This window comes from Dermacentor andersoni, chromosome 10 (assembly GCF_023375885.2).
Source record: "Dermacentor andersoni chromosome 10, qqDerAnde1_hic_scaffold, whole genome shotgun sequence".
NCBI classification, from domain to species: Eukaryota; Metazoa; Arthropoda; class Arachnida; order Ixodida; family Ixodidae; genus Dermacentor; species Dermacentor andersoni.
Genome location: NC_092823.1, coordinates 40,416,364 through 40,441,905, shown reverse-complemented (window position 1 = coordinate 40,441,905; position 25,542 = coordinate 40,416,364). Strand labels below are relative to the sequence as shown.

Sequence of the window (25,542 nt, the reverse complement as noted above, 5' to 3'; positions counted from 1 at the left end):
ATTGGTGCTTGTCTTGTTTCGACTTGGCAGAAGTGTGCAAGATGCATGACTTTGAAAATTGTGATGAACCTAGCATCTTCAGATTTTAGGCTTCACTCGTTGCCCTGAGTGAACGTAAAAGTTTGAGTTTTGATTTTCAGCTTGAGTCTGCCATGCGACGTTCGTGGAGGCCCTCCTGCATGTTGACCCCCCAGAAGAATCTTGGTCGCGGCCTTTTGGGTGAGTGGAGTGCCGGGTTTCGAAGTAAAAATAGAACTGTACTATGATAAAAATTTCAGAGTGAACACCAAAAGAAGAAAATCTTAGTTTGTGTTTACTTTGGCCACCTGCCTTGGAGCTTTTCATCCATGAAGTGCCAGCATTTGTGGCTCAAACGTGCTTGATGTAGAAATCACCGTACCGGGGCGTTTTCAACATACTGCTTCAGTAGTCCTTACCCACGGTTTAAATATATTGCAAGGGCACGGTATAAGAACCTCTCTGGGACAATACGAACCTAAGGAAAGTTTTTGAAGTGCTAAAAAAATCCACAAAAACATGAGATTGCGTACCAGGATCGCAGTGCTCTCAGATATGCTGCACATGAACGAATGTCGCATTTAACCTATCACGCAGGCGCTGAGAAAGTTGTATGGCAGTGTCGCAGGTGTTCGTTTCGAAGTGGTGCCAGTGGTTTGTCTCAGTTCTTTAACCAGAAGCGATAAGGAAGGTGAAGAGCTGAAAACGTTGACACAGTATCAATTTCTTTGTGGCCGCAATGACTAGCTTATAAGTTCCGTTCATACGCTGAACGATGTCCTAAAAACCCGTTCACTACCAAAACATCTCTGCTACTCCATAGTTACGATGTGCCCGTCTAAGCAGCTTTTTAACAAACCGAATGCGACGAGACCCCTTATTCTCCGATTTGAAGACATTTGCCAGGAATTAGGTATTCTAGACACGCTGCCTGATGTTGCCCAGAGACCCGAACCACTGCCACCTTGGCACACCTTTCCCAGTGTAGGTGACTACACACTGACACAATTTCATAAAAAGCAAACTCCACGTGAACATATAATACAGGAATTTTTGGCGCTAGACGAAAAGTACAAAGGACACACAGCATTTTATACTGACGGTTCTAAAACATCACTTTACGTCGGAAGTGCTGTAGTACAAGATAAATGGGAAAAGGTAGTCAGGTTGCCTCAGTGCACGTCAATTTTCTCAGCCGAATGTCATGCCATTTCGGTGGCGGTATCAAAAATAGTCGAGATGAACATTCAAAACAGCATTATATACACGGACTCGCTGAGTGCAATAACAGCACTGAAAGCCAGAAACGTAAGAGAACCTTTAATAGGAAATATAATTCATAACATAATGACCGCTCAAACACAAGGACACGAAATTAAGCTCTGTTGGATAACAAGCCATCACGGAATTAGAGGCAACGAGAGAGCTGACGCGTGCGCCGCTCAAGCCTGCCATAAGGAGGTCAGTACTGTAAATATACCCTATACAGATTGCATGAAGTTAGTGAAAAACAAGCTGAAAGAAAAATGGCAGTGTACATGGAATAGCGAAGAAAATAACAAACTACATTCAGTAAAACCTATTCTAGGAGAATGGCGATCATGCAGGCATCAGGAACGTTTTATAGAAGTAATTTTATGCCGCCTGCGCATCGGACACACACACCTAACACATAACTTTCTACTGACAAAACAAGAGAAACCCTTATGTGAGAAATGTGGAGATGAACTCACTGTAAATCACATTTTATTCTCGTGCACACAACTCGAACGGCTAAGGAAAAAATATTTTACTGCATTTTACAATGAGCGCATTCCCTTCCATCCCAGTCTACTTTTAGGAGATAACCCACTTGTAGGAACTTCATCTCTTTTTAGTTTTTTGAAAGACGCAGCGATCCTAAACGAAATATAATATATCACAGAACTACTAATTCTAAAAATTATTACCCAGTTTTTTCACGCATCTTATGATGCACCTCACCCATTTTCTCAGTCCTGAGAAGAAGGCTGAGGTCTTCATTTGGTCTGTTGGGCTCCTCAGCGTCCTTGTCCGGACAAGGACTTCCGCTGAGGATACCCAATTTTTGAAATAAATTATACCATGTGTTTGGCGCATGATAGCCTCAGTTGCTTATGCGCCATAAAACCCAATACAATACAATACGCTGAACGATTGAGAGCACAGTGATCACGGCGCACCTGACACCACTGTATGGTTCACAGGCTTTATTCATGATGCGAAAGACGTCTTGTGTAATGCGTAGGGATCCGAATATTGCTCACTCGGGAGGTGTTTGCTGTAGCACTCTTACAATTTCTTCATTAGAAGTTTGGCGCCATATTCTGGGATTAGAGATAATTGTTGACCATTTATTTGACGTTATTCATCGAGTGAAAGTGAAAGTTTTGTTTCCTCTAGAGTAGCGACATGAATTTGTATTTTTGTATAGCAGAGCCAACATTTTCAAAACTTGGGCGGCTAGAGTTTGAAAAGACGCCCAGTATACAACGGCTGAAATGAAGCACTTCTTAGCCTGTGCATCGCAAACAGTTTGTCCGCGCAAATATAACTGCGCGAACATTTTTGTTTACCGGCAGAATTCTGCAAAGACGATTCGCCATTAGGTTAAACGCATTTTCGAACAGCCTGAAGCAATGAAACGTGAGGGACAGAATGTCAATGTCAATGTCTGTCAATGAGAAAAGCATGACCATTGTCGTCGTTCTACTGTACGAACTAGTAATATCTTAAGAATTTCTTATTTTATTTCAAATGGGTCGTTCACTTCTAGGAGCGCCTGTGCTTGCGTGCTCTCTATGCCGTCTTTTGTTCGCGCAGCTATAAAACTGTACATGAAGTAGATGTGACCGAATGACACATTGCTTCCTTTGTTTACCACGAACGTCCATTTAGTTCTACTTTCTTGTAAGTTTGCATCTTGAAGAAAACAGACGCAGATCTCAAGTTCGCTACATAAAAACACAATTCGGTTCAAACAAATTCGAACCATTCTTGTTTGGGGATCGAAACAGAAATAAACCGTTTTCTATGAACAGCTTAGGGTAGATGACACTTCAATTGGGTGCGATAGGTAAAATATGAAGAAAGTAAAATGAAGTCAGGGTGATCTCTTGTTAACGCGTTTTCTTAACCGGAATGAATAGGTTTTGGTAGGTGGTAGGTGGTAGGTAGGTAGGTAATAGGTAGTTTCATAGATTAACTACGATGAAACTAACATTAACGAAGCCAAATAAGCCAATATTCTGTTAACACATAGATCACCGGCTTCGTCGTCAACCTTAATGTTCATCCATGTGTTACCGTCGCCAACAAATGAAATCGACCGGTTGTCTAATTTAGTGCTCTTAGTCGAGAAGCGTACTTTACAGTGTACCTTGCGCCTATAGAGCTTTGATGCATACTTGTGCTCATGGATTTCAAGTGCATGCTACTAACTTTTGTCCGTCACGCGGTTCTTGTGGCAGGAGGGGTTGTCCATGATACACGTGGGCCGTCACCATGACAACGCTGTGGAACAGCACTATGGGACTGCCGGAATGCATCCTGCGTCGGCTGCCGGGTGAAGAGCGCCAGGCCTGCACCGGTAGGTGGCGTTACTTGCTTTCATGTACTTCCTCATGTTGAGGGTGATCGTCACTACTGGCCACAATTTCGGGCTAGGTGGCAATGAACACAATGCTGAGCGATAGCCACTGTTTTCTTGCTTGTAAGTTGCTGTTGCTCTGTTTTGTTCATAGGCTGCATTGGATGCAGCCTATGAACTGTGCAGTCTGGCAAGTGCTACATACAAAGGATGTTGAGGCTGGCGTGTGCTCCAAAAACACAAGTAGTCGTAAAAGTCTGCCAGAACTGGATAGCTCAAGGACGGTGTTCTAACTATACGCGGGTCCTACTAAAGCGGACGCGACGTACGTGGTTGCGTCAAAATTTCTGGTACCCTGAAAAGATTTTGCACGCCGTGTAAGGCCTCTAATGACACCGCACAGGTGCCACTACGCTACCCGCAATGAGCCGCGCCAACAAAATCCCCCTCAGGTCTGAGCACTGGTATTGTTTTGTACTCTTAATATTTGATAGTCTGAGATTTGATATAAAAAAATGGATGCGCTGCGTATGTTCTGTTTCATGACATTTGTTTGTGGGCTGTCATTCTCAAAATTATGAGTAATAATTTTGTCAGAAACGTAAGACCTGGTAAGAATACTTTAGTGATTGAATAGTGTAGCAGTACAACCCGCATATACGGCATGGATAAGCATATATCACACATATGCTTCAAAATATCACCGCCCAAGTACTCCGTACAGAGGGTTAACCAGCGAAGCTGAAACATGCGGCCCCGGTGTCTATAACTGGGTCAATCCGGACGGTTAATTAAACGACGGCTTGGTAGGGCGCTGGATCCTCGCTACGCAATTGCTGCTTGCGCCCTGCTGCATGAGCCGGGAGGCAGCACCGGCACGGCGTAGACGAGCGGTTCTGCTCGCGACGTTCCTGATGGAAAGCTGCCTGCTCCTCGGAGTACGTATGACCCGTGGCCTACCCATTTCGGGGCCGGAGAGAAACTGCTGCGCGCGCGCTCAGGTACAACGGAGAGAAACGAATTCAATATTGGCGCTGCCAATCGGCTAGCCATACACAGCTTCACTGTAATATGTGAAGCGCCACACCGACGGCGACGACTGTGACCGCAAAAAATCGCTTGGAGCATCCATATAATTGCTATCCCAATAAAAGCTGTGGAAGATGACCTCCCAGGTTTAGGTGTCTTAACAAGCTAGGGTGCCCTGGTAAAAAAAAAAAAAAACTGGCGCAGCATTGCACATTCAGAGCAAAGGAGAGCGCGGGAGTAGTTGACCTTGATAGGTGTAGTGTGTGTCGGCCAGGCAGCGTCCTCGCAGCTTTGAGTTACTGCATCATCAGCTTCGCAACCTTCCGTATTTCACAGTAATTAGGGAGAAATAATTCGCAAGCTATCATTAAAAACGTAAAGCTCTTTGCAAAATGATTTATATGAAATAATTGTTTCAGGTAAACAAAGCCTTGTGCGTTACAATTATATCTATCATGTGCTTGCTAAAATCCGTTTGATTTTGTAAGTTATGACTAGCTGCGTCCCTGTTCCAAGAGTATACAAACTAGTGACACATGTTCGTGGTCAAAAGTTTTTTTTGTCATGGAGTAGAAGACTGAAAAAATTTCTTTGAATCTATTCCCACAGGACCCCGCTTTGAGTCGCTTCACAACGTGCCCTAAAGGACCGCGGAGGTGCAGCACCCCATGAACAGCTCACAGTAGCAAAGGTGTGTTGCTTTTTGTCAAAAGTATTAACCCCATTCCAACGCACCCGTTGAATGTAATCTGCACCAGATTTTAAAAGATCGAACAGGATTTTGTTACCTTGGCTGGTTGCAGCAGAATGCCGCCCACAACTCCGGTTATATGTTCTTTTCTATTTCGCAGAAATATTTCGCAGTTACAATTAAGTACATAAATCACTTCCAGGAGCAGTCCAAGTCGGTGTCATCAGTGACAGTGAGAAGCTAATGATGCATTCGCGGTTCACTAGCACTACGAAAAGCATTGAAATTCTATCGTAATATTCATAATTGAAATGACGTTTTTGAAATACGTGGAAATGTGTGGCCGCTGACTGTGTTCTGAAACATTGTGAAACGGGCTGCACAGGTGAAATGTTATTCCATACGCAAATTTGTGACCACAGTACCACAGTATAGTACAGTACACAGTACAGTACCAACGGCATTCAGTGCTTCACTGCGTGCTATTTGTTTCTCATGAAATATACAGGAAAGTGTGCCCAGCCACGTCTGGGTCGTCTCCATGACAGCGCTGTTTGCCGTCTACGAACTGCGCCGTGCTCGGACTCCTCGGTGAGGAGGGCCAGGATTTCACTGCTACGCGGCGTTCATGTAACTCGATTTCATACTTAGCCTGCAGCACTGGAAAACCTACGCAGGCAGTGCGGGCACAGTAGTGCACACGTCTTCTAGTGCACGTTTTAATGTGCAGCGATTTAAGCCGCCGTTGTTGCTCAGTGGCTATGGCGCTGGGCTGCTGAGCAAGAGGTCGCGGGATCGAATCCCGGCCACGGCTACCGCATTTTGATGGGGGCGAAGTGCGAAGACAGCCGTGTACTTAGATTTAGGTGCACGTTAAAGAACCCCAGGCGGTCGAAATTTCCGCTGTCCTCCACTACGGCGTGCCTAATAATCAGGTGGTTTTGGCACGTAAAACTCCATATTTAAAAAAAAAATATTCAGCGATTTCTTCGAAATAACCTTATATTGCAAACACATCTCGTAGATATTATTGTTCCGTGAAATCGTGTATGGTTTGTTCATCTTTGCGTTTAGGCTGTAGGATTTAGTGTTTTGATTTAGAGCGTTGACGCTGTGCCTGCTGATTCCATAAGCGTGTCAACGCACTCATTTGGTGGTGAAATGGCTGAGACATTCCGTGACAGATTACATGAAGCGTTTTTCGTTTCATATGTGACACAATTTTTCGTTGCGAGGGCGAGCAGTGAGTGAAGTCTCTCTAACTTTTGTAGCATTGCATGCCATATGTAAACTGTACTATAGCGTGTATTCTATTCACTTTCTGATGTTCACGGTCGTACATGGACGTTCGGCCAATGGCCACGAACAAGTCTGAGATTGTGAAAGACACTGCAGAGCAAAAAGCTGAGTAAATGTTGTCAGCTGAGTAAGAGTCCTCAGGAAGTCTCAAATGAGATAGTATGCCCTAATGTTGAAAGCGTGATATGTGCAGGCGAGCACGTAATAAAGTGGGTGTTCGAAAAGTTCAGAGATAAATTTTTCCAGCAGAAAACAGCATTTGTCGATGGCAGGCCGCCCTAGTTTGTTTTTTCATCGAGCCGATTGTACCACCACAGAATATATACAGGGTCGTTTATTATCTTTTGACAATGCAAACCTTTTGAAGCGTGGCGTTCTTGCAGAGAAGTTCCCAGGCGACCTGGAAGTAGTTAGTTAGCAGTGTTTGTTTAAATGGTGAAATTGCAGGCCGTCACATTTTAATGCCACCTCACTTTTTCTCGACAGCGGCTCGCGATTCGAGATGTTATTAATCAAATTATGAAGGTAAATCCCCGCAATATAAGAACCTAGCGTCGTGGGAGCGCAGAAAAGGCGGCCCCGCTATATCATTCTGAAACGCCGAGTGACAAGTGCGAGGAAGTTTGAAACCGAACAGTTGCGGCAGCTGCTGACACGACGCGCTTTGCCTGGCAAGCATGCACAGCTGTGTGTCGGGACAGGATTTTCCGCGGCATGCGATCATTGAAGCTTCATCCCCGCCTATTCTTTACTGGGGTAGGGGGCCCCTATTTGAGCCTGCCTGTGTGGTGTGCCGGGCATTGCTATGGAAAGGTCTTGTCACCCCTATAGGCATGGATAGGCATGTACGACGACTGTATCCATGACTTCGCTGCTCTGGTAGGCCCCAGCAGTAAAGAGCATGTTGCCTGAGTGGTTAAACTGACAGCCCTCGTGGCTTCCTTCGACAAAAGAGTGAACGGGGATTTCGCACAGTCAAAAATTGTACTGAAATGTTCCGTTCCCGTTTAGGGACCGCAGGTAGTATGTGGTGCGTACTATTATAGTGTTGCGTTGTCGTGACAATGAAGTACCGCAGTGACGCATTGCACGTCACGCGACCGTGTTATTCGGTGAACTCGTGCCCATCAAAACACGTGACACTCGGCGCAATGATAGCGGCGAACACAGTTGTCGGTCCTCGAAATCTGTTCTGCGGTTCAGACGCGTCGGCTATTTATACTTGACTCGTGGAAGGTTGTAGCGGAAACACTGATGATCGCGCAGGGCGTAGATTCTAAAACTATCTTGCTTCGCGCATGCAATCTGATTAGAAAACATTTGGCTACAATAAAGAAGATAGAATCGGCTACAAAAAGCCAACAATGTTCAGATAGATACACGCACTCCTGTGCCGAGCAATAACGTTTCGCATTTGTTAGCCGGTGGTAAGCGGTCAATGTAAAATGATATAAACAAGTAGATGTAAGGGAGGACTAGAAAAAGCTCGAAATACATGTCCAAGGCAGTAGTAGTAGGGGATTGGTAACTGCCACACCAGAGATCCCGGAGACTTGTCACCGGCTACCCTTTCAAGATAACCTATTTTCACAGAATGGCTGTTGGGCCCCTCAACAACGTGCAGAAAACTAGGAAGAAGAGAGAGCAGCGTTCACACGAGTCCACCTTATGACGTCGACGTCTTTCGAGGAGCTCGAAGGGACATTGTGCTTCCTGCTCTGCTTCCAAATAAAGGTATGGATAGGGTGCTTCCTTTTGTGCTTGCAGTGCACATGATCACATTTCTTATACTACTGCATGAAGAACTACTGAGTTTGTTTATACGTACACCGTAACATCTTGCTGTACTGCTTATTTTCCGCTTGATGGCTCCTTTGTCAATTTAGATGCTTCGCAATTTTTACGCGTAGGTGTAAAATTATGAAATTCCTCTGGCTCCTCAAAGTGGTGCTCACGAAATGCGTCGGGAACTGTCTGCAGTGACTGGCAGCATAGCCGACTCTGCTGCATGGCGTTTTTTCACCTTTGATGGGAGGCCACGCGGATGTTCCTGTCCTGCTATTCACAAGAGCACCGAGGCTTCCCATTACTCCAGTTTAGCTTCCGCTTACCTCATTTACGCGCGCAAACTTTTCTCATTCTAATTTCATTCTAATTTTCATTTTTTCATTTTAAGTTTCTAATTGTTTTTCCTTAATTTTGGCACGCGTTTTGGTACTCTTTAAATACCAGTGGTTATTCTCTGCGCATATGCATAGCTCACACTGAGCGCGATAGTAGGTCACTTTCCGCAGGCATGCCTAAATAACTTCGCTTATGTGTTCAGCCAAATAGCATACATTGATCGCTTTTTGTCGTGTTGTCGCTTGTAATAACGCGTTTCTGCAAGCAATAGGGCCACTCAACGACCTGCTGGTGACATTGAATATTTTTTGCTGTGGAGGCTGAAAACATTCTGCGACCGAATTCACAAAGTATTTCGTTCGTAATTGTTGTCAGCCCGCCTTGGTTAATGAATGTCCGAAATCTTGGTTGGCTGGCGTCTGATTTTACAAAACTGCGTTAGCAACGCGATGTTCTCGGCAGTTAGAATGGTTGGACCATGTGGTAAGCGTTCACCGGCAATGCCTTGCTTATTTATGACAGCAGCTCGTGACAGTGGGTTGTTGGCACTCTGATACAACAGCACGCATGCCATGGTTCCAAAAATGCTTTAGGTGGTGGATGCCGAGGATTTCTGGCTGCTTTATTAAATTTTCAAATCATACGTAGCCGCATAGCGGTTCGGCGGGTAGCAGAACTGTCTCCTACTTTGCATAACGAAGTAATTGTTTGCCCCTGCAACTTCCATTTAATAAGGTTCAAGTGTACACTGGTTTGGTTAATTTATTGACGAAGGTAGACCACATGTACGATCATCTGAATGAGGCAAATACTTCGAGAGCGTTTTCGGGAGCGTTTACTGTGCCACATTCGGCCAAATATGAGAATGTACTACGAAATACACAATCTTGCGCGGTTCTGTCAGTGTTGGCGTTTCATTGGAAATAAAACCTAATGAAACCCTTGCAAGGTGCACCACTGTGGTGATTATCATTACAAGACGCGTCCACCACCCAAATCTGTTTCGCGTTTACTGTGATGCCTCATTATTTCGTGCTGGCTTATCAAACATTCGCCTACAGCGATTCCAGTGACGCATCGGCTCTGCATGATCTTTCTTCTACACAAAATGTGACCACTTCATTATTTCTTGCTCAGTTTGCTGCCTGTGTTGCATTCCAGTTCTATGACCGGTTTCTAGGCAAAGGCGATGGCGCGTACAGTGGAACATGAGAACCATGCTGCCGCAAGGCATTTCAGCACGCGTGCTACTGGCAAACAGCAGTATGCAGTGCACTGGCGCATGCTACTGGCGAAAGCAGCATTGCACGCGTGCTACTGGCGAAAGCAGCATTGCACGCGTGCTACTGGCGAAAGCCGCATTGCACGCGTGCTACTGGCGAAAGCAGCATTGCACGCGTGCTACTGGCGAAAGCAGCATTGGACGCGTGCTACTGGCGAAAGTAGCATTGGACGCGTGCTACTGGCGAAAGCAGCAAGAGCTTCTCGCTACGAATTGGACCCGCCGCGCCATTCAGGGGCAGCTGACCAGAATGTTGTCATTTGTGCGGATGTATTCTTTTTTACTGTAAAGCAGATACCTAACGCGAAAAGTTACCCCACACAGCAAATGTGCCCCAAAGTTTGCATCGTTTAATTATGCGAGTAACTGCCGTCAATTTTCACAGGATCATTGCTGGGCCTCTTAACAACGTGCAGAAGTAACGATGGTGACGGTGCAGACAACGGTGGGCCATTTACGTGTGCTTAAAAGGTTTGTTGCAAACGTATTTGGGCGATTTTAGTATCTCCATTTTGCAATATCCAAATTGCCACTTTGGCCAGTGGGCCTACTGTTCGTCTTCTGCGTAGAAATGGTGCATAATCGAAGGCTTTCCCGATGGATGTGTGCAGCTAATAAGATTGCCCTGCTAGTGTGAGAGGTTAAGCACTCCATGACTTCCCGTGTACTATGTTCCATATTTGAGGTCTAAATCCGGCACATCATTACGACGTGAAGCCCGTGTGACGGTAAATTTACATCTCTGCGAAACGGTATGAATCAAAGCTATTTAGGTAACCACATCATGAATTCGAAGGTTTATGGTACAATATCCATGCTCTCGCCCGTAACTTCCTAATTCTTAACTGGGTTGGCCACCTTGTGCTTGCTGACATCAAACCTGTTTGCGAGCAGTCGGTGGGTGACCTAGGTACTTGCCATGCGGTCGTCTTGCGCAAATGCGAGTCATTGGAAAGCGTATTCTTAAGCTATATGCAGGATACGTTTATTCGCTTGCAGCCAACCAGGTGAACTCCTGTGCTCAGCCGAGCATTCACACAGCGCTGTAAAAAGGCAGCACTGCAAGCTACGGGCTCCTCTGTTCACATTTCATTGGTGCTCAATACCCAACAACCGTGGTTGGGCTAATAGTATTTTTGGCGATGGAATCTAATATTACGAATAAACACCAGCATCGAAATTTGTTATTGAATACTTCTAGACTGCTTGTTGAATAACAAACTAGTCCTTCCCGGCATTCTTATGAACTGATCTCCACAGCCTAGCATAATCATAACGCTGGCAAGTTATCACATGGACATTTGTGAACTTGAACTCGGGACTCGTTCGTGAGTGTGGATGGTAGTACTTAGCCGGAAATGTCATGCTGCTTTAGCAAGGTTAAACTTACCACTACATAACGGGGAATGCCGCAGTTTGACTTCTATTTCGTTGCTTTATCGGTAGGACCCAGTTGATTTGAAATAATTCCCTAAAATTTCTATAACATAAGTGTCTATTAACCAATAGTGACATTTCTATTCTACGACCGCATCTGATAGAGCAGTATTCGATTTCGTTATTCCAAAGTCTCGAATATTCGCACACCCTTATATCGTGCCAAATTGATGCCATTAGTACATTATGGTTGTGGTCACCAGCTGGCAGCAGAGCTGATTTGACGCGTGGTCAGAAATGGCCATACTTCATCGGGGAGTGGTCTACTACTCCCAGCTGCCGGGACTTTCGTTGGGTCGTAGTTTCGAAAGCAGGCGAGCTCCCACAAGGTCGGTTTATTTGATGGATAGGCCACACAGGTGTTTACAAATGGGGCAGCCTTGGTTCCTCTTAACGCGTAGTGTGGTGGGAGTAATGTATGTGTTTGCGCTTTTCGAATGAATGAGGTGTCCCTTAACAAAAGGGTGTAGAATCGTGTGTTGAGAAGTGTTGATGCCTTTCTCGCAAAACTTCAAAATACACAGCCTTTGATTTCGCTGCATTTCGCTCTTTTCTCGGGTTGTCTTAGACCGGGCAAAGGATCGTAGGCCTCGGATTCCCTGTGTGCGAGAGCTGGTGTGGTGCTAACATTTTCTCACGCTCCTTAATGACCTAGAATCGTATGACCTAGACGTTCGTATAATGCGGTGAGCAGACGTGTGCAGTCGCGTGCAATGCGATTTGCAACACCCTTGTTCGTGGTCGAAGGGGCTCCAGGGCGGTTTAATAAATACCGCTAATTGAAGCTGTGTTTAGGACTGGAACTTACCCTGTGTCTGCGGAGCCGTACCACGGGCACCGTTGTTGCAGGTCATACTGCGCGTGACTGTTCGGATTATTATCACGTGACTGTCGTTATGACTAGCATTATCACCAGAAATTGCGCGTCTTTAGCTCGGTAGCTGACGGGCCTCTGTATAGTAGGTTTTTATCGCGAGTCTGTTTTATATTTTATGTTCGTTTTTGACATGCCTCTTGGACTATTTTCTGGTCAAATATTATTTGGAATTGGGTCTACCACCATGGGGTGATGTCCCATGGATGAATGTAATGTCTGTTTAATTTGGGGTAGGTCAGCGGTTTCGTATCCCACTTTACTCGGTTTCGTCGACCCTGACGAGATGATTAAAGTCTTCGTATTTGCGCCTGATCGTAGGTGCCTATTCTGCCTTCTAGTTAAAAGATGCATGTTAATATAAACGTGCTTTCATACTTAAGACACATGTATATAAATATTGGATATATATTTTCGTGCGATTGCGATTTCTGTTTAAAATGTTTGTCCGTAGACGTTATACTGTAGCAGCAGCGTTGTAGAAAAATCAAAGATGTGCAGGTGGCCTCTCGAGAACTGTTCACTAGTACGAATGTATTCTGAGCAAGTTTACCGACTTCCTTAGCGGTGTCCGACAGTGGCGCTGCTGGCTGTTGATAAGATTTCTCTCCACAGGATCCTTGTTGGGCCGCTGTACAACGTGCACGAGCGTCTTCGCTGTAACGACGGTGACGCCGACACCGATGCGCAGGGAACGTTCTAGGAGAGGTTCGTTGCAGTGATACTTGCGGTGAGCTTTCACTCTGCGGGGCCCTTGTTGCTGTCACATTGAGTAAAAGTGGCTGCTCTTGCGAAAAAGGGGGTTTGAAGCCATCAGAATTCCGGACGCCACTGGGCCGCTAGTTCCCGAAGGAGGCAATTTGTGTGACTTCAGTTAGTTTTTTTACAACCACGGCGCGAGCGTAGTTTGGTGAAATGCGCCCAACCACATGAAAGCCGTGGATGATATTGTACCGTCTACCGGCACTTCCGTGTCGCAATGACAAGTGGACGCTTTTACAATTTTGTGCAGCAGATAGACCGAGGATGGTGCGAAATGTCTTTCACATATCACTTTCTGCGCATCAGGTGCATATTTTTGATGCATTCGCGACTCATCACGTGAAGCTTAGGTAGATTAAATTTTTGCTTTCAGGCTGCGGTCAGGGTGGATGTTTGGTATGAGAGAGAAGTGTCAGCAATTAGATCAAGATTTCTGACAATATGCATTTCATTACGGCACTGCGCCTTTGCAAAGCACCTGTGTGCTCTCACATTTCAAGATGCTGACATCGGACTCTTATCCGTGATCTGCCTGCTTGAGTTTCTTTTTACGTGGACTCTTCTGCTAATTGTAATCCGGCACTGTGCTGTGGCACAACATGAGCGATTCACCCGATTGTCTGAGCCTCGTATGTTTGAATCTGCAACTGTAATCTGTAACTCTCACTATCTCGGCAACACTCGTATGAAATCCTTGAGCAAGTTGCATGGACTCCATGGAGGCCTCATTGAGTAATTGTGAAACAGGAAAAAATGGGAAGGGATTGATACTGTCGTGCTGTTATTCGGCAACATAATGTGTAAATGCTACAAGTCATCAGCTAAAGCATTTTTAGAAAGCCTAATACGGTCTACTTGGCGTAGAAATACCTGAAATATTTTAAAACCAATCAATGCACTGTGTCTACTCCCCCAAAAAAGAACTCTGGTCCTTCCACTAAACACGAGAGTACAGTTTATTTGCATACGTACATGTCGTGTTGACGGATGATTTTGAATTCTACTTTCGCTGCATGATTTGGACCTCAGGAAAGAGGGCGTCACCAAGTCATTTTTTCGCCTCCACCACGGTAATAACGGGTGATTCCTGCGCTCTGATGAGAATCAAAAGCTTGATTTTCGTCTCCGAAGCCGCAAAAGGCAGCGCCTGCAGTCACAAGATCGACAAAAGCCTGCCGCGCCCTTCCGAAGGATGGGAAAAGCTTGTCTTTAGTTGTCTTGCTACTACAGGCATCAGTACTAATCCAATTTAGCTCATTTCACATGCGTGCAAGTAGCAGCTTACCAAGTCATAAAGTGTTTAAAAGCTTAGATTTCAGTGTTCCTTTCAGTGCTCGATAATCACTGATCAGGCAGGGAGCATAAGTGCTTCCCTGCTGCTGTTAGACGGCCCATGATGCGCGTAAGAGTCGCCCCTCCCTGTTTCGTGAGTTAAAGTGTGTCCCGCTATTTGTGTCGTCCTATAAATTTCGGCCGAGGTACAGCTTGCAGAACATGCAGGAAGGAATGGCTTTCGGAGGGTGCAGTAGTAAGATGGCTGCTGTACACTAGATATCGTCGCCTATACGGTATTTCTGCCACTCTGTTAGTTTGCCAGATAGCCGACAGGTTGCAGAAGGTTACAATTGATGCGTCACAAAACTTGCCACGGAAAGACAGCCTAATCGGTCAGGAATGATGAGTAAATCTTTTATATGAAATAAAAGAAATGCTAGGCATACACATTTTTTTAGTTTAGACGTATGAACATTCATTTCTAAGTTCGATAGAAGTTCAACGATTGTGAGATTTACCCAACATTGACTTAACAGTCAGAAGTTAGCAAATGTAAAAACACGGGGAGGGGGTTTTCGACCGTACGGCGAAAGGTCGACTGTGTTGCAAGGAACTTGGCTATACTACAAAGTGGCTGTGTAACGGGTAACTTGCTTTCCCTTACCTATGCTAATCGCAGGTATATTGTACACCGTGGTCTTGTCGGTGTGTTTTTAACTTATGCGACTGCATTTCTGCAGCACCTTTTCTGGGCCGCTTCACAACGTGCGCAACAATGCGACCAAAGTGACCCCATACCCTCAGCGAGGGAATGTTTCTCGACAAAAGAAGCCGTTGGGCGGACAGTGGGGTAAGCGCGTAGCTGCAGGGCCTCCTTTTTCCTTCTGTGACAGGAGTTACGATATAGTGAATGTGTTAGTGCCAGATAGTGCACTATCTGCGCCTCCGTACAACGGGAGAACCGCACCAGCCCAACCTTTCTCTGGCCTGCAAATATACGAGACGAACCTGTTTATTTTGACGGTACATGATCATTGCCACAAATTTTGTTGGAACAAATGGACGGAAGGATAACCCTACAATAATGTGAGATTCTCATTCGCGCAGAAGGCTGAGAAACAATTTGTACGTTTTAAACTGCCGAGTTACCAGAAGGCACTCAATCTAATGACTGTTAATACCGCATATATGCTTTCTAGGTTATTGATAATTATAAGCAGTGATGACCAGGAAGACGTTTTATTCATTAAGGCGTAAGTCATTAAGGTGTAATTTGGGCAAAGCATGTATAACCTCTTGCTTCGTTAGTTCCAAGGAGTCAATAGTAGGAACAATACTTGAAAACATGTCTCCCCTTTAAAACGTCCCAGACTTAATTTCACAAAGATTTTCGATTGCTTTGTAACTTAGACGGTTCCTTCTTCTAGTCCCGTAGGCACACTCGGAGTGACCGCTATTATAGGCATTGGTTACGAGATCCGCCGCATGACATCCACCGCAGTGATACATGGATGTCCTGAATAAACAGGGATTGCCTTGAAGAGCAACAGATGCAATAGGCTGAAAGCACGCACACATGCGCATAGCAGTGTTGTCTACGTTTAATTCATTTATCACTCCAGCCTTGCACAAGTGGCACATGGAACGAATGTTAGAGTAAATCATCTTAAAATGTTATCGCTACGGGCATGACGGTGACTCCATACATATCGAGCATATGTGAAATTGTAATTATCTTTTGAGGAAACAGGCGGATGTACTATTTGTCTGAAACATAGCACAGGTATTGGCAAATGATATAGATGTCCCTCGTTGCCTTCGACTTTCCATCCAAGGTGCCATTCTTTCAATTTGTAGAGATTTCATTTAAGCATAGAATCAAACACATCTGCTATTCACATATTTCATCGCACCTGGTACACATTCACAGGTTGATGGCCCACTCGTTCGCAATACAACACTTCGCTTTTTTTAGCGATGTAGTGACACACTGAAATAGCCTTTCCGGGAACCTCACTTTTATCCTCTGCCCGACCCGCCGCGGTTGATCAGTGGCTATGGTGTTAGGATGCTGAGCACGATGTCGCGGGATCGAATCCGGGCCACGGCGGCCGCACTTCAATGGGGGCGAAATGCGAAAACACCCGTGTACCTAGATTTAGGTGCACGTTAAAGAACCCCAGGGGGTCGAAATTTCCGGAGTCCGTCCACTACGGCGTGCCTCACAATCAGAAAGTGGTTTTCGTACGTAATACCCCATAATTTAATTTTCATCCTCTGCCCACTGTGGTAGGTTTGTGCGTGCATTTTATGCGTACAGTTTCTGCTCTTTAACTACTTGGTCATATTCATTACTTTGTTTCTTCAATTACTGCACTTTACGGCATTATGCCCAAGTAGGTGCGCGACAGCAAACTGGGTTCAAACTGCCACGCGCGCGAATTTCGATGAAATTTTTGTAATAAGAAGAGCAAAAAAAAATCTGCACATGTCGATACGCATTTGACGCAACCGCTTTACGATGACTGCCTTGTGTTCCACTGCGATCATTTGGCTTCTGTTGTAAAACAGGGGAAATGGGGTCTTGGTCACAGAGGAAAGACGTACTACGCTGCGACGCGAACACATTCCGACGTGTTCTAGCAGCGCCGGCTACGCAACTGACTCGAAGCACTAACGTGGCCCTAGTCAGCACTGTGTGAATGAGGGTTCCAGTTAACTTGCCCGCGCCTGCTTGGCATGACCAGCCAACGCACTATGATTGTGGGATTGGCGCCAAGCATTGACTTCAACAGCCAGAAGTTGACACGTGTAAAAAGGAGGGGATCAATAGACAACTGCTGTGAGAATGCATCGGCGCCGATGCTATCTCGGAGGCCAAACCAACTTTCGGGGCAGTTGGAGAAGTGCGATAGAGGTAAGCTGCTGCTGAACCTCGGCTACGGTGCGGGTACGGCAACTCGGGGCACTGAAAGACCAGTGTTACTTAACGGCGTATTCGAGGCGAGAGTACTGCTGCCCTGGTTGTAAATTGTTTGATTCGTTCGAAGAAAAACTGACTTAATTCAAACGTAATTTTAGCTCTTTAGTATAATTATTTGCCTCATTATAACCATTATTTCATTAAATCGCGTTTCGTTATAACGCCATTGAAGTGTATGCTTGTGCACGTAAAGAAAATACCTTTTGTGTGAGCATCGAACCATTCATTTCGTACTTCTCAGAAAAGACAAATTCAACAATACTAATTAGCCTATCATAGTACATGACATATGGGATTACATTGGCTCGTGAGGAAATCGAACCCGGACCTCCGGGGTGCGAGGCCAGCCCGATTACCTGAAGCCACTGCTGTTCCTCGGTTCTGGCTTACTAACGGGCGTGCCGAGAAGTCATTTCACTGGCTAGCGTGCACGTCATTGGGCGGCACACGTGACGGTGCGGAGGTGGTGGCGCCACGTCACGGAGTGTAAAAAATGAGCGCGATGACGTCACATTCGGGGCGGCGGCGGAGGCGGTTGTCTGCGCCGAGCAGTAGAGGAGCTTGCGTCACTAGCCTCCGCTTCCTCATTCTTAAGGTTGATGTAGGTTCCTCTTTGGCTGGTAACCGCATTACCGAGCGAGATTGGTGATGGACACAAGGCTGAACCATTCTCATTCTTTGCCTGTTTAAAGGTACCATTGTAAAGTTCCTGGGTTGCGTTCAGTGTAGCAAGCCTAGACCTTGCAAGTCCTTACATACCTGTCCTTATACGAAAACGTGGTTTGTGCCTAATGCTAGTTCCATTCTTTGATTAAAAAAAAACGAGTTGATCATAGAAGTTCAGGCCGGCTTGTGCTCCTAAATCATTAAGTAGGCACATCTTACTGTGAGACCTAGCCACAAACTGGTTTTGTGCGGAAATGTTATAGAATAGCTTTCGACGTTTCAGTGTCGGCACTAGCTTGGGTTTCTTGGTGGTAAACATACAAGTACATAGGGTTTGTGCGTTCACACCTCGGGAGGGTGCGGAATTACGCGAGGATTAGTGTCAAGTATGGTGGCAAAGCTGCGTTTTGCCTGTTGTGTAGTGTGCGAGTGGGCCAACATCTTGCGTAAGTTGCAATTTTAAGTTGCATGGTCGGTGTCGCGTCGCGCCCGACTTAAGACAATTAAGCGAGAAATAGTCAGTGTATCTTAGTTACAATGTATAAATGATTTCCAATATTATAACTTCGAGGTTCTTTCATTTATTTCAAATTAGATCTTGAATTTATATCTCATATTAGTTCGTTAGTGGCTAGCTGCGGGAACGTCCCGACAACGTAGAAGGTGGTGATGCATTTGCCTACAATTGTGATGTGTTTTACAGTAAAATACGGGGATAGTCAAGTGTTAGGTTCTGAAAAAATATATATATATTTTTCCACAGGATCCCTGTTGGGTCGCTTGACAACGTGCCAGAATGCGCAGAGTAGAGCACCACAACGAAGCTGACAGTAAAACCGAAAGGTTTGTTGCTCTTTCTTGTCATCATCCCCTATTACTGAATGTATGTTCTTGTAGAAAAGTGTGTCAGGAATGATTAGCCGCCAGTTTTCAAAACAGGTAACTCGCATTCAGTTTTCGCTACGTTCACACAAGCACTGAGTAGTGAGGACTGCATCACTTGAAACAAATATTTCAGAAATATCCAAACAAAATGGGGTTGCTATTCAGCTTGGTGATAATGTGAGGCAGTATTCTACATAACATTATGTGGGAGATTTGTTTCCTCCTGTTCATCACAGCCCTACACTGCACCACAGCTAAGACACTTGTCATTCAATCTATAAAGATTAGGCCGCTGTTCAAAATAAGTGTTAGTGTTATTATTATTATTATTATTATTATTAGTGGTGGTAATCGCGCTGGCTGCTACAAAGGTCACAGCTCCAGGATACAGTCTACCACTTCCTCTTCGTCTCCCTCTTGCGCGCACGGTCCTGTCCAAATTCCCCGTAACAATGTGTGTGAAATGTGAAGCATCTGTGTTTTAAAAATGAGCTGAACTTTTGGTACTGTCGCGAAGTAACAGATTTTCAATAGCACGCACAGCTTTTCTGCAGTATGAAAGTTCCATTAGGTTAGTTTTGTAGTCGTCCCCCATGATAGTGTGCCATAATATTTCCACTCGTTTATTTGTACTCCTCCATGCAATGAGTACTGCTATAAGCACAATAACTGTTGCATAGTTTTCGCAGTATTTAGTCAATTACAATGCATCACGCTCCTTCCCCCCCATCCCCCCGATATGTAGTATGGCCCAGATTTTATGAATTTTAAGTGTTCTGTTCCTGATCTGCGTGGTGGAGGAAATGTCATCCAGCCCTCCGGCTTCGTGGCCTACTCTGGGGTGCAGGCAACTTCGCGAGACATTCTTTTTTGAGAAGGGTAGAAGCTACAATTGCTTACGCAAATCTCTTCCAAGAGCAGTTGTAAACCGGCCATTTATAAGGACTGACAGGTATGTCTTATCTCTGCCCTAATTAGCACCACCAAGTCGATTTGAATTATTCTGCCGTGGTCAAACTCATGCTTGGAGTGACAATATTGAAATACCTAGAATTGTGCGGGCACTGGCGGAGACATTTGGTCACGGTTGAATCAACCAGAAAATTCGTGCTCTTATTTATGCACACAAATCGTGCGAGCCCTATGAGCCAATCAGAGAAGCTGGCAACCACGCATATTCATCGGCTGCTACCGGGAGCAGGTGATGTCAGTGGCTTCGAAAACAGTTTTTGAGGTTGGCCACTGGAGGCTGTTGCAAGTTCGCCCGAACCTCAAAACTGGGAAGGCCATAACTGTCACTGCACCACACTGCACCAGCCAGATAAGCAAGTAAAAGGTGCAACGGTTGTTAGCGCTGTCTTCATCGCATCCTTGCCCCGTCAGTTGTCGTTTTTGTTAAATGTGTAGCAGCTAGTCTGTCTTACACATCTCGTGCAAAGCATAGGATTTCGGGTGACTGCATTTTAGAAACACTTCGAATTTCGATAAGAACTGTGGGTCCAGGCGTTTCTCACAGAAAGTATGGCCAGGGGAATGTTAAGTCGAAATCCGAAGCGAGCAGGTCCTCGCTAGCATGGTAAGTCACATTTGAGAAAAAAAAAAAAAAAAAAACAGCGCAGTTTCCGGGAAGCTTTCAGCGTTCTGAGCTTTCTTCTGCGTTTTAGTCAAACCCAGCTTTTCGGCACAAGTAAAGTTAGAGAATTTGAATTTCTGTTGGTGCTTTCTTCTAATATGCATGAACTTATCCAGTTCTGTCCAGTTGGCGCACAGATGAAATTGGTAGGCATGCTTGCTGTAGTTGCGGGCAAAGTCACTCCAGCCAGCAACTAATTTTTATGGCTGCATAATTGGCTGTAAGGCCTAATTAACGCAGCTTTGCTGCAAGTTAGCGTGTTTGCTGTCCAATGGACACAGCTTTATTCACAGTGGTTGTACGCCTCTTGGAGTGCCCTGTCTTTCTAGTAAATGTAAGCTATTCTGCGTACAAATTGCATGGTTACAACGTTTTTCAATGCTGTCATTTTTCACACATAACGTGCCTAGACACCCTATAACAGTATCAGAATTTGCCTGTTTTGTAATTGGCCTAACCATAAAATCACGGTGGTCCCACGAGGATGATAAAATATTGTAGCCTCTCTGAAAAATCGGGCCAATGATGTAGAGGGCTTGCTCTTGGCTTATCTCGGCTTGTCTCTGCTATCAGCCATGCTAACAGCAAAGCAACTTGGTCGCCGAAGCAGAAACTGTGGATAGATATTTTGAAACCATTCATTCGGAATGCTTTGGAAGTTCAGAGCACAAAAATACGAATGAAACAAATCTGATAATATTTTGGCAATATTCGAAAATATAAACGTTCGCTGGAGCCTACACATGTTGCATACTTAGTGCATACCTAGAGTGTTGCACACTTAGCGCACATGTTGTAGTAAATAAGGTTTAAAAAAGGCAAACCGTTGGCAGGCCTTTTAGCAACACTGCATCGGCACCCTTTTTGTCGCGGTATTGAAAAATATTTAGGAATATAAGCTATTAGTGGTAGCGGTGTGTATGTGAATAGTGACCAGTGACGTGTCTTTTAAAAGATGTAGCCTCTTTGCAGCAGAGATAGGTGATGAACGAACAAAGTTTGTGCACTGCATGAAGCGTCTCTTTAGTGCAGCCAACGCCCTTGCTTCAGAGAATTAAGCGCTATATAATTCGAATGGGTGTGATGGTATAGCGTGAGAACCCTCAAGTGAGGTCGAGCCTCGTGCGAGAGTCGTAGCTCGAAAATCGCAGTGCAAAATTAACAGAAAGTTCAAACAAGGTTACGCCCTGATACGAGCTAGTCCGTGCGGTGTCTTTGGACACTGGTGTGAAACACTCTGCCACAAGCATAATTAGCATTATAAATGGCACGTAACAAGACTACCCACGAATGTGCTACTGTGCCGCTACTGAGCAATAATGAGGACCATGCCCATAAATGCCTCAGAAGAACGACAGCTTTAATGTTTTATAGATTAATCACGGGCACTATGCGCAGCCAAGAAACTGAACAGAAATGCTCCTTTCCCGTCTAAGGGCTGCCACTTAAGAAAAAAAGAAGTGGGGCCCTTTAACTTTACGTTGTATGTACATTATTGCGCATTGATGCAAGGTACAAAAAAAATGAGTGCACGTTGTGCAACGTTGTGCAACGTTGTGCCTCGCCAGAGATCACCGAGATTGTGTACCTGGCTGCCATGTCAGTACAGTGTGTTTCCGCAGGATGACTGTTGGGTCGCTCAACAACGTGCAGAGAGCGGGAAAGCCGCGTAGATGCCACTCGCGGGACTCCGCCCCATGACGTTCCAGTTTTTCGAGGAGTCCGAAGGGATGTTGCCCTTCCTGCTCCGCTTCCAAATGAAGGTTCGAATAAGAGACCTCTCTTTGTGCCTGCAGTACATTTGACTAGACTTCGTATTTACTTGCAGTCGTGTAACTCTCGCATTTGTTATTAAACCTGTTCGACTGTACGCCGTAACTTATCCCGTTCTCTTCCACTTCCAGGCTCCTGTGTTACTCGGGACGAAGCAAAGCAGTTAGCGTCGGATGTATGCGTTTGGCTGGCCAGCATATATGGTCGGGACCGGACAAAATTTTCACGGGACATTGTGAGCCGCTTGACAACGTGCACAAGTGTGGACGGTGATGGCGCCGACACTGGCGCACAGTCGACGCACCTAAAAAGGTTTGCTGCATTGATGCTTCAGTGAGCTTACAATCTCGCACCAACAGTTAAAGCACCAGTCACTCACCAGTTCCCAAATGAGCACATTAGCGGCCACTCTTGGTCATTTCAGCCAGTGTCAAGTGAGCCATGAATTGCGGAAGGGCTTAATCATGCCGCATCGATACACAATCACACCGACTCTGCAGCTTGTATATTTGAAGCTGTGTGGCCACATTCACACGTCGCGTCGGAGCAAGCAAAAGTGGCAAAAGCCTCAATATATCCGCTTAGTCCAGCACCTAAACAAGCGGACAACTAAGCGATAAGCCCATTCAGTCTCTGGTATTTTTTTTTTTTTTTTGCTCAGCGAAAGCACAAGATTTTTCTGCTTCAGTGGAGGTAGCACTAACACGTAAACATCCCGTCGTAAATTGAACATGGCGCTGATGCTCATTAAGGGAGCCAAGACGTACCCCATGTTGTACGACACAACTCTCACCCTCTACAAGGACACGTAGCAAAATAGATTTCCGCTATCTTTGGCTTTCTCGCCCAGGTGCCGCTTTCCAAGTGAAAACAAAGTCGACAAGTTTCCTCTCTGATACGCAGAGCGTGTAATCAGTGCGAAAATATTCATTTGAATTATTTTCAAGTTCCTCTGTAGGGAAGCTATAAGCACAGCGAAGGATCTCGTGCTTTATCACGTGCCGTGCAACGTCCAGAACAAAAGCACATTCGCAATGCATAACCACCACGCGAAGCCTCTACGCGTCGATGCAACTTGGGCGTTCGTGCCGCAATTACGCATTGTATGTACAAAAACCTTTATATTTCTGCGCCTATGAACGCGCGTGCTTCCTTTCTCGCTTTCTAGCATGTTGCGCTGACGAATGACGCTAAAAACGTGCTTGCCATTGCATCATACAGATGTGAATAACTTTTTTTGTAGGATCCTTGATGGGCCGCTTGACAACGTGCAGCAGTGCGGTCCACCAGACGCATTGTCCGAATAAGGTACGTAACCCACAATAACCGAGAGAGATTAAAAATACAACTTTATTTAGTATTGACGAAGGTGTCCTCTACACCTTGTACAGCCTACGTGTGGTAGGTGGGGCCCTCAGTGTAGGATATAAGCAGCCCGGGCTGCCTTTAGCGCCCGCCGCACCAGCTGTTGCTGGTCAGGCAGGTCGGCGCTAGAGCGTGCGGCTTCCCAATGATTTTTTGATGGTGGTGGTATGCGTATGGAAGGGTTGGTGTGTGGGAGCACTCCCAAGTGGCATGGCAACGCGAAGCATATTCCGCGCATTTGGGACATATGTGCAAATGGCTGGAGGCATGGTATTGATAGACTGAGGGTGGATAGGTGTTCGAGTGTAACTGGCGTACAGCGACGGATTATGCTCTGATAATGGAGTGATCCGGGGTTTGTGTAAGTGTGGCGCGCGAGGTGAAAGTGCTGGATGATTGTATTGTGAAATTATTGGAACCATGCCTGCCGCTTCATCATTATCCTTGCGCGGTTTCCGGGTAGCGTATGCTCACGGTAACCAGCGAGCTCTGGCCCGGTGTTCTGAGTGGGATACTTTGCGGGAGCAACCTCGTCGGGCCTTCATAATGTTAAGGCCTGCAGAAGATATTGTGCCACTGCGTACTTGCGGCAGGCCGATTGGGAGTCTGAGGATGGTGATCATTACTGTGGGAGTAGAAGTGATGGCGAGAGCGATTGTTGCTGCTTCAGCTGCGAGGGCACTGGTTTTTAATGTTAGAGTGAGCGAGCAGGTTTCTTAAGAGTTCACTGTTTATCGTGCTGATAGTGAAGGCGTGGTTAGACGGGTGACTGGCGGCGTCAGTATGTCTGGCTGGTACCCATAGCGACACTGAAGTGCTTATGCTAGCGCTGTCTGTCTAGATTCCAGGTGCTTTGTCTTGAGATGGGGGAAGGGATGGCGTGTCTGGCGATGTTCGCGGTATCGCTCAACTATTTGAGAATGATGACTGCATTGGTAAGGAACATGTGTTCGTTTTTGCTGACAAGATTTGCCTCGGTAATTCCGCGGGTAGTATTGTAAATTCCGTGAGAAGCCAAGCAGAGAGGGGCCGTGCCAGGCGGGAGTTCTAGATCCTGTTTGTAGGCTTTTCTTAAGAAAGCATGAAAAAGAAAGCGTGGAGAAAGCGTGTTTTAGGTATAGATAGGGAATGGAATAGGTGATGTGCATAACAATGAGTCTCCATATGTCTCCATATTTGAGCGCATAGTGGCGTGACGTAGTACGACTAACCATCCTAATCACCTGAGCAGTGTTTTGTGTAAGGTGCCGGATGGTAAGTGCACCCCCCCTCCGTCACTTCATTGGAGGCATAGCCACAATACCTCGAGTATTTTGGCTCTTTGTAGTGAGGTAGAGGGTCGATGTTGGCTGGTGCTTTGTGTGAAGTTTCGGGCGAAGTATGAGCAACTCAGATTTTTCCTATTAGCAGTGAAGAGCACCTTCAGTGGCATATTGCTGGGTGACGTCAGTTGCTTTTTTCAGGACGTTTGGCTGGCTGCCTAAGAATCCTGTCGTGGATGTCATCTGCGTACGATGCACGATGGACGTTTGGAAAGTTGAGGCGTTCGAGTAGATACATCATGGTAATACTGAAAAGCATGGAGGAGAGCACGGTTTCTTGCGGTATGCCATGGTTGGGAGTTGGAAGAGGTGCGCGGATATTGTTGAGGCCTCTGGTAGCTATATTATCGGTGAATAAAGCTCGGATGTAATTGTATGTGTTCTTTCCACAGTTGGTTCTCGTGAGGTTAAGGATGGCTAGGTGAGATAGTTTTTCGAATGCTACTTTGAATTCTAGCGCAAGAATGCTACTGATTGGGTGAGGGGAAATGTGGTCTAGTACTTTTTCCTTGACTTG

General features: G+C 45.6%; 1 protein-coding gene across 19 annotated transcripts in view; it reads left to right on the top strand.

Moving 5' to 3' along the window:
• Window positions 1-25,542, top strand: part of LOC126519131 (uncharacterized) — a 78,407-nt gene that overhangs the window by 43,163 nt on the left and 9,702 nt on the right. For 15 of the 19 annotated variants that reach the window (XM_072284803.1, XM_072284799.1, XM_072284804.1 and 12 more), the window contains 12 exons: window positions 141-219; window positions 3,507-3,625; window positions 5,264-5,345; window positions 5,854-5,936; window positions 8,238-8,378; window positions 10,436-10,521; window positions 12,977-13,069; window positions 15,139-15,248; window positions 18,811-18,890; window positions 22,188-22,328; window positions 22,470-22,650; window positions 23,582-23,646. In XM_072284803.1, the coding sequence (XP_072140904.1) occupies window positions 141-219; window positions 3,507-3,544 (117 nt within the window). In that variant the 3' untranslated portion in view covers window positions 3,545-3,625; window positions 5,264-5,345; window positions 5,854-5,936; ... (6 more) ...; window positions 22,470-22,650; window positions 23,582-23,646. Of the gene's footprint in view, window positions 1-140; window positions 220-3,506; window positions 3,626-5,263; window positions 5,346-5,853; window positions 5,937-8,237; window positions 8,379-10,435; window positions 10,522-12,976; window positions 13,092-15,138; window positions 15,249-18,810; window positions 18,891-22,187; window positions 22,329-22,469; window positions 22,651-23,581; window positions 23,647-25,542 lie in introns of all 19 variants that reach the window. The other 4 variants (XM_072284801.1, XM_072284805.1, XM_072284809.1 and 1 more) reach the window with 4 other exon arrangements.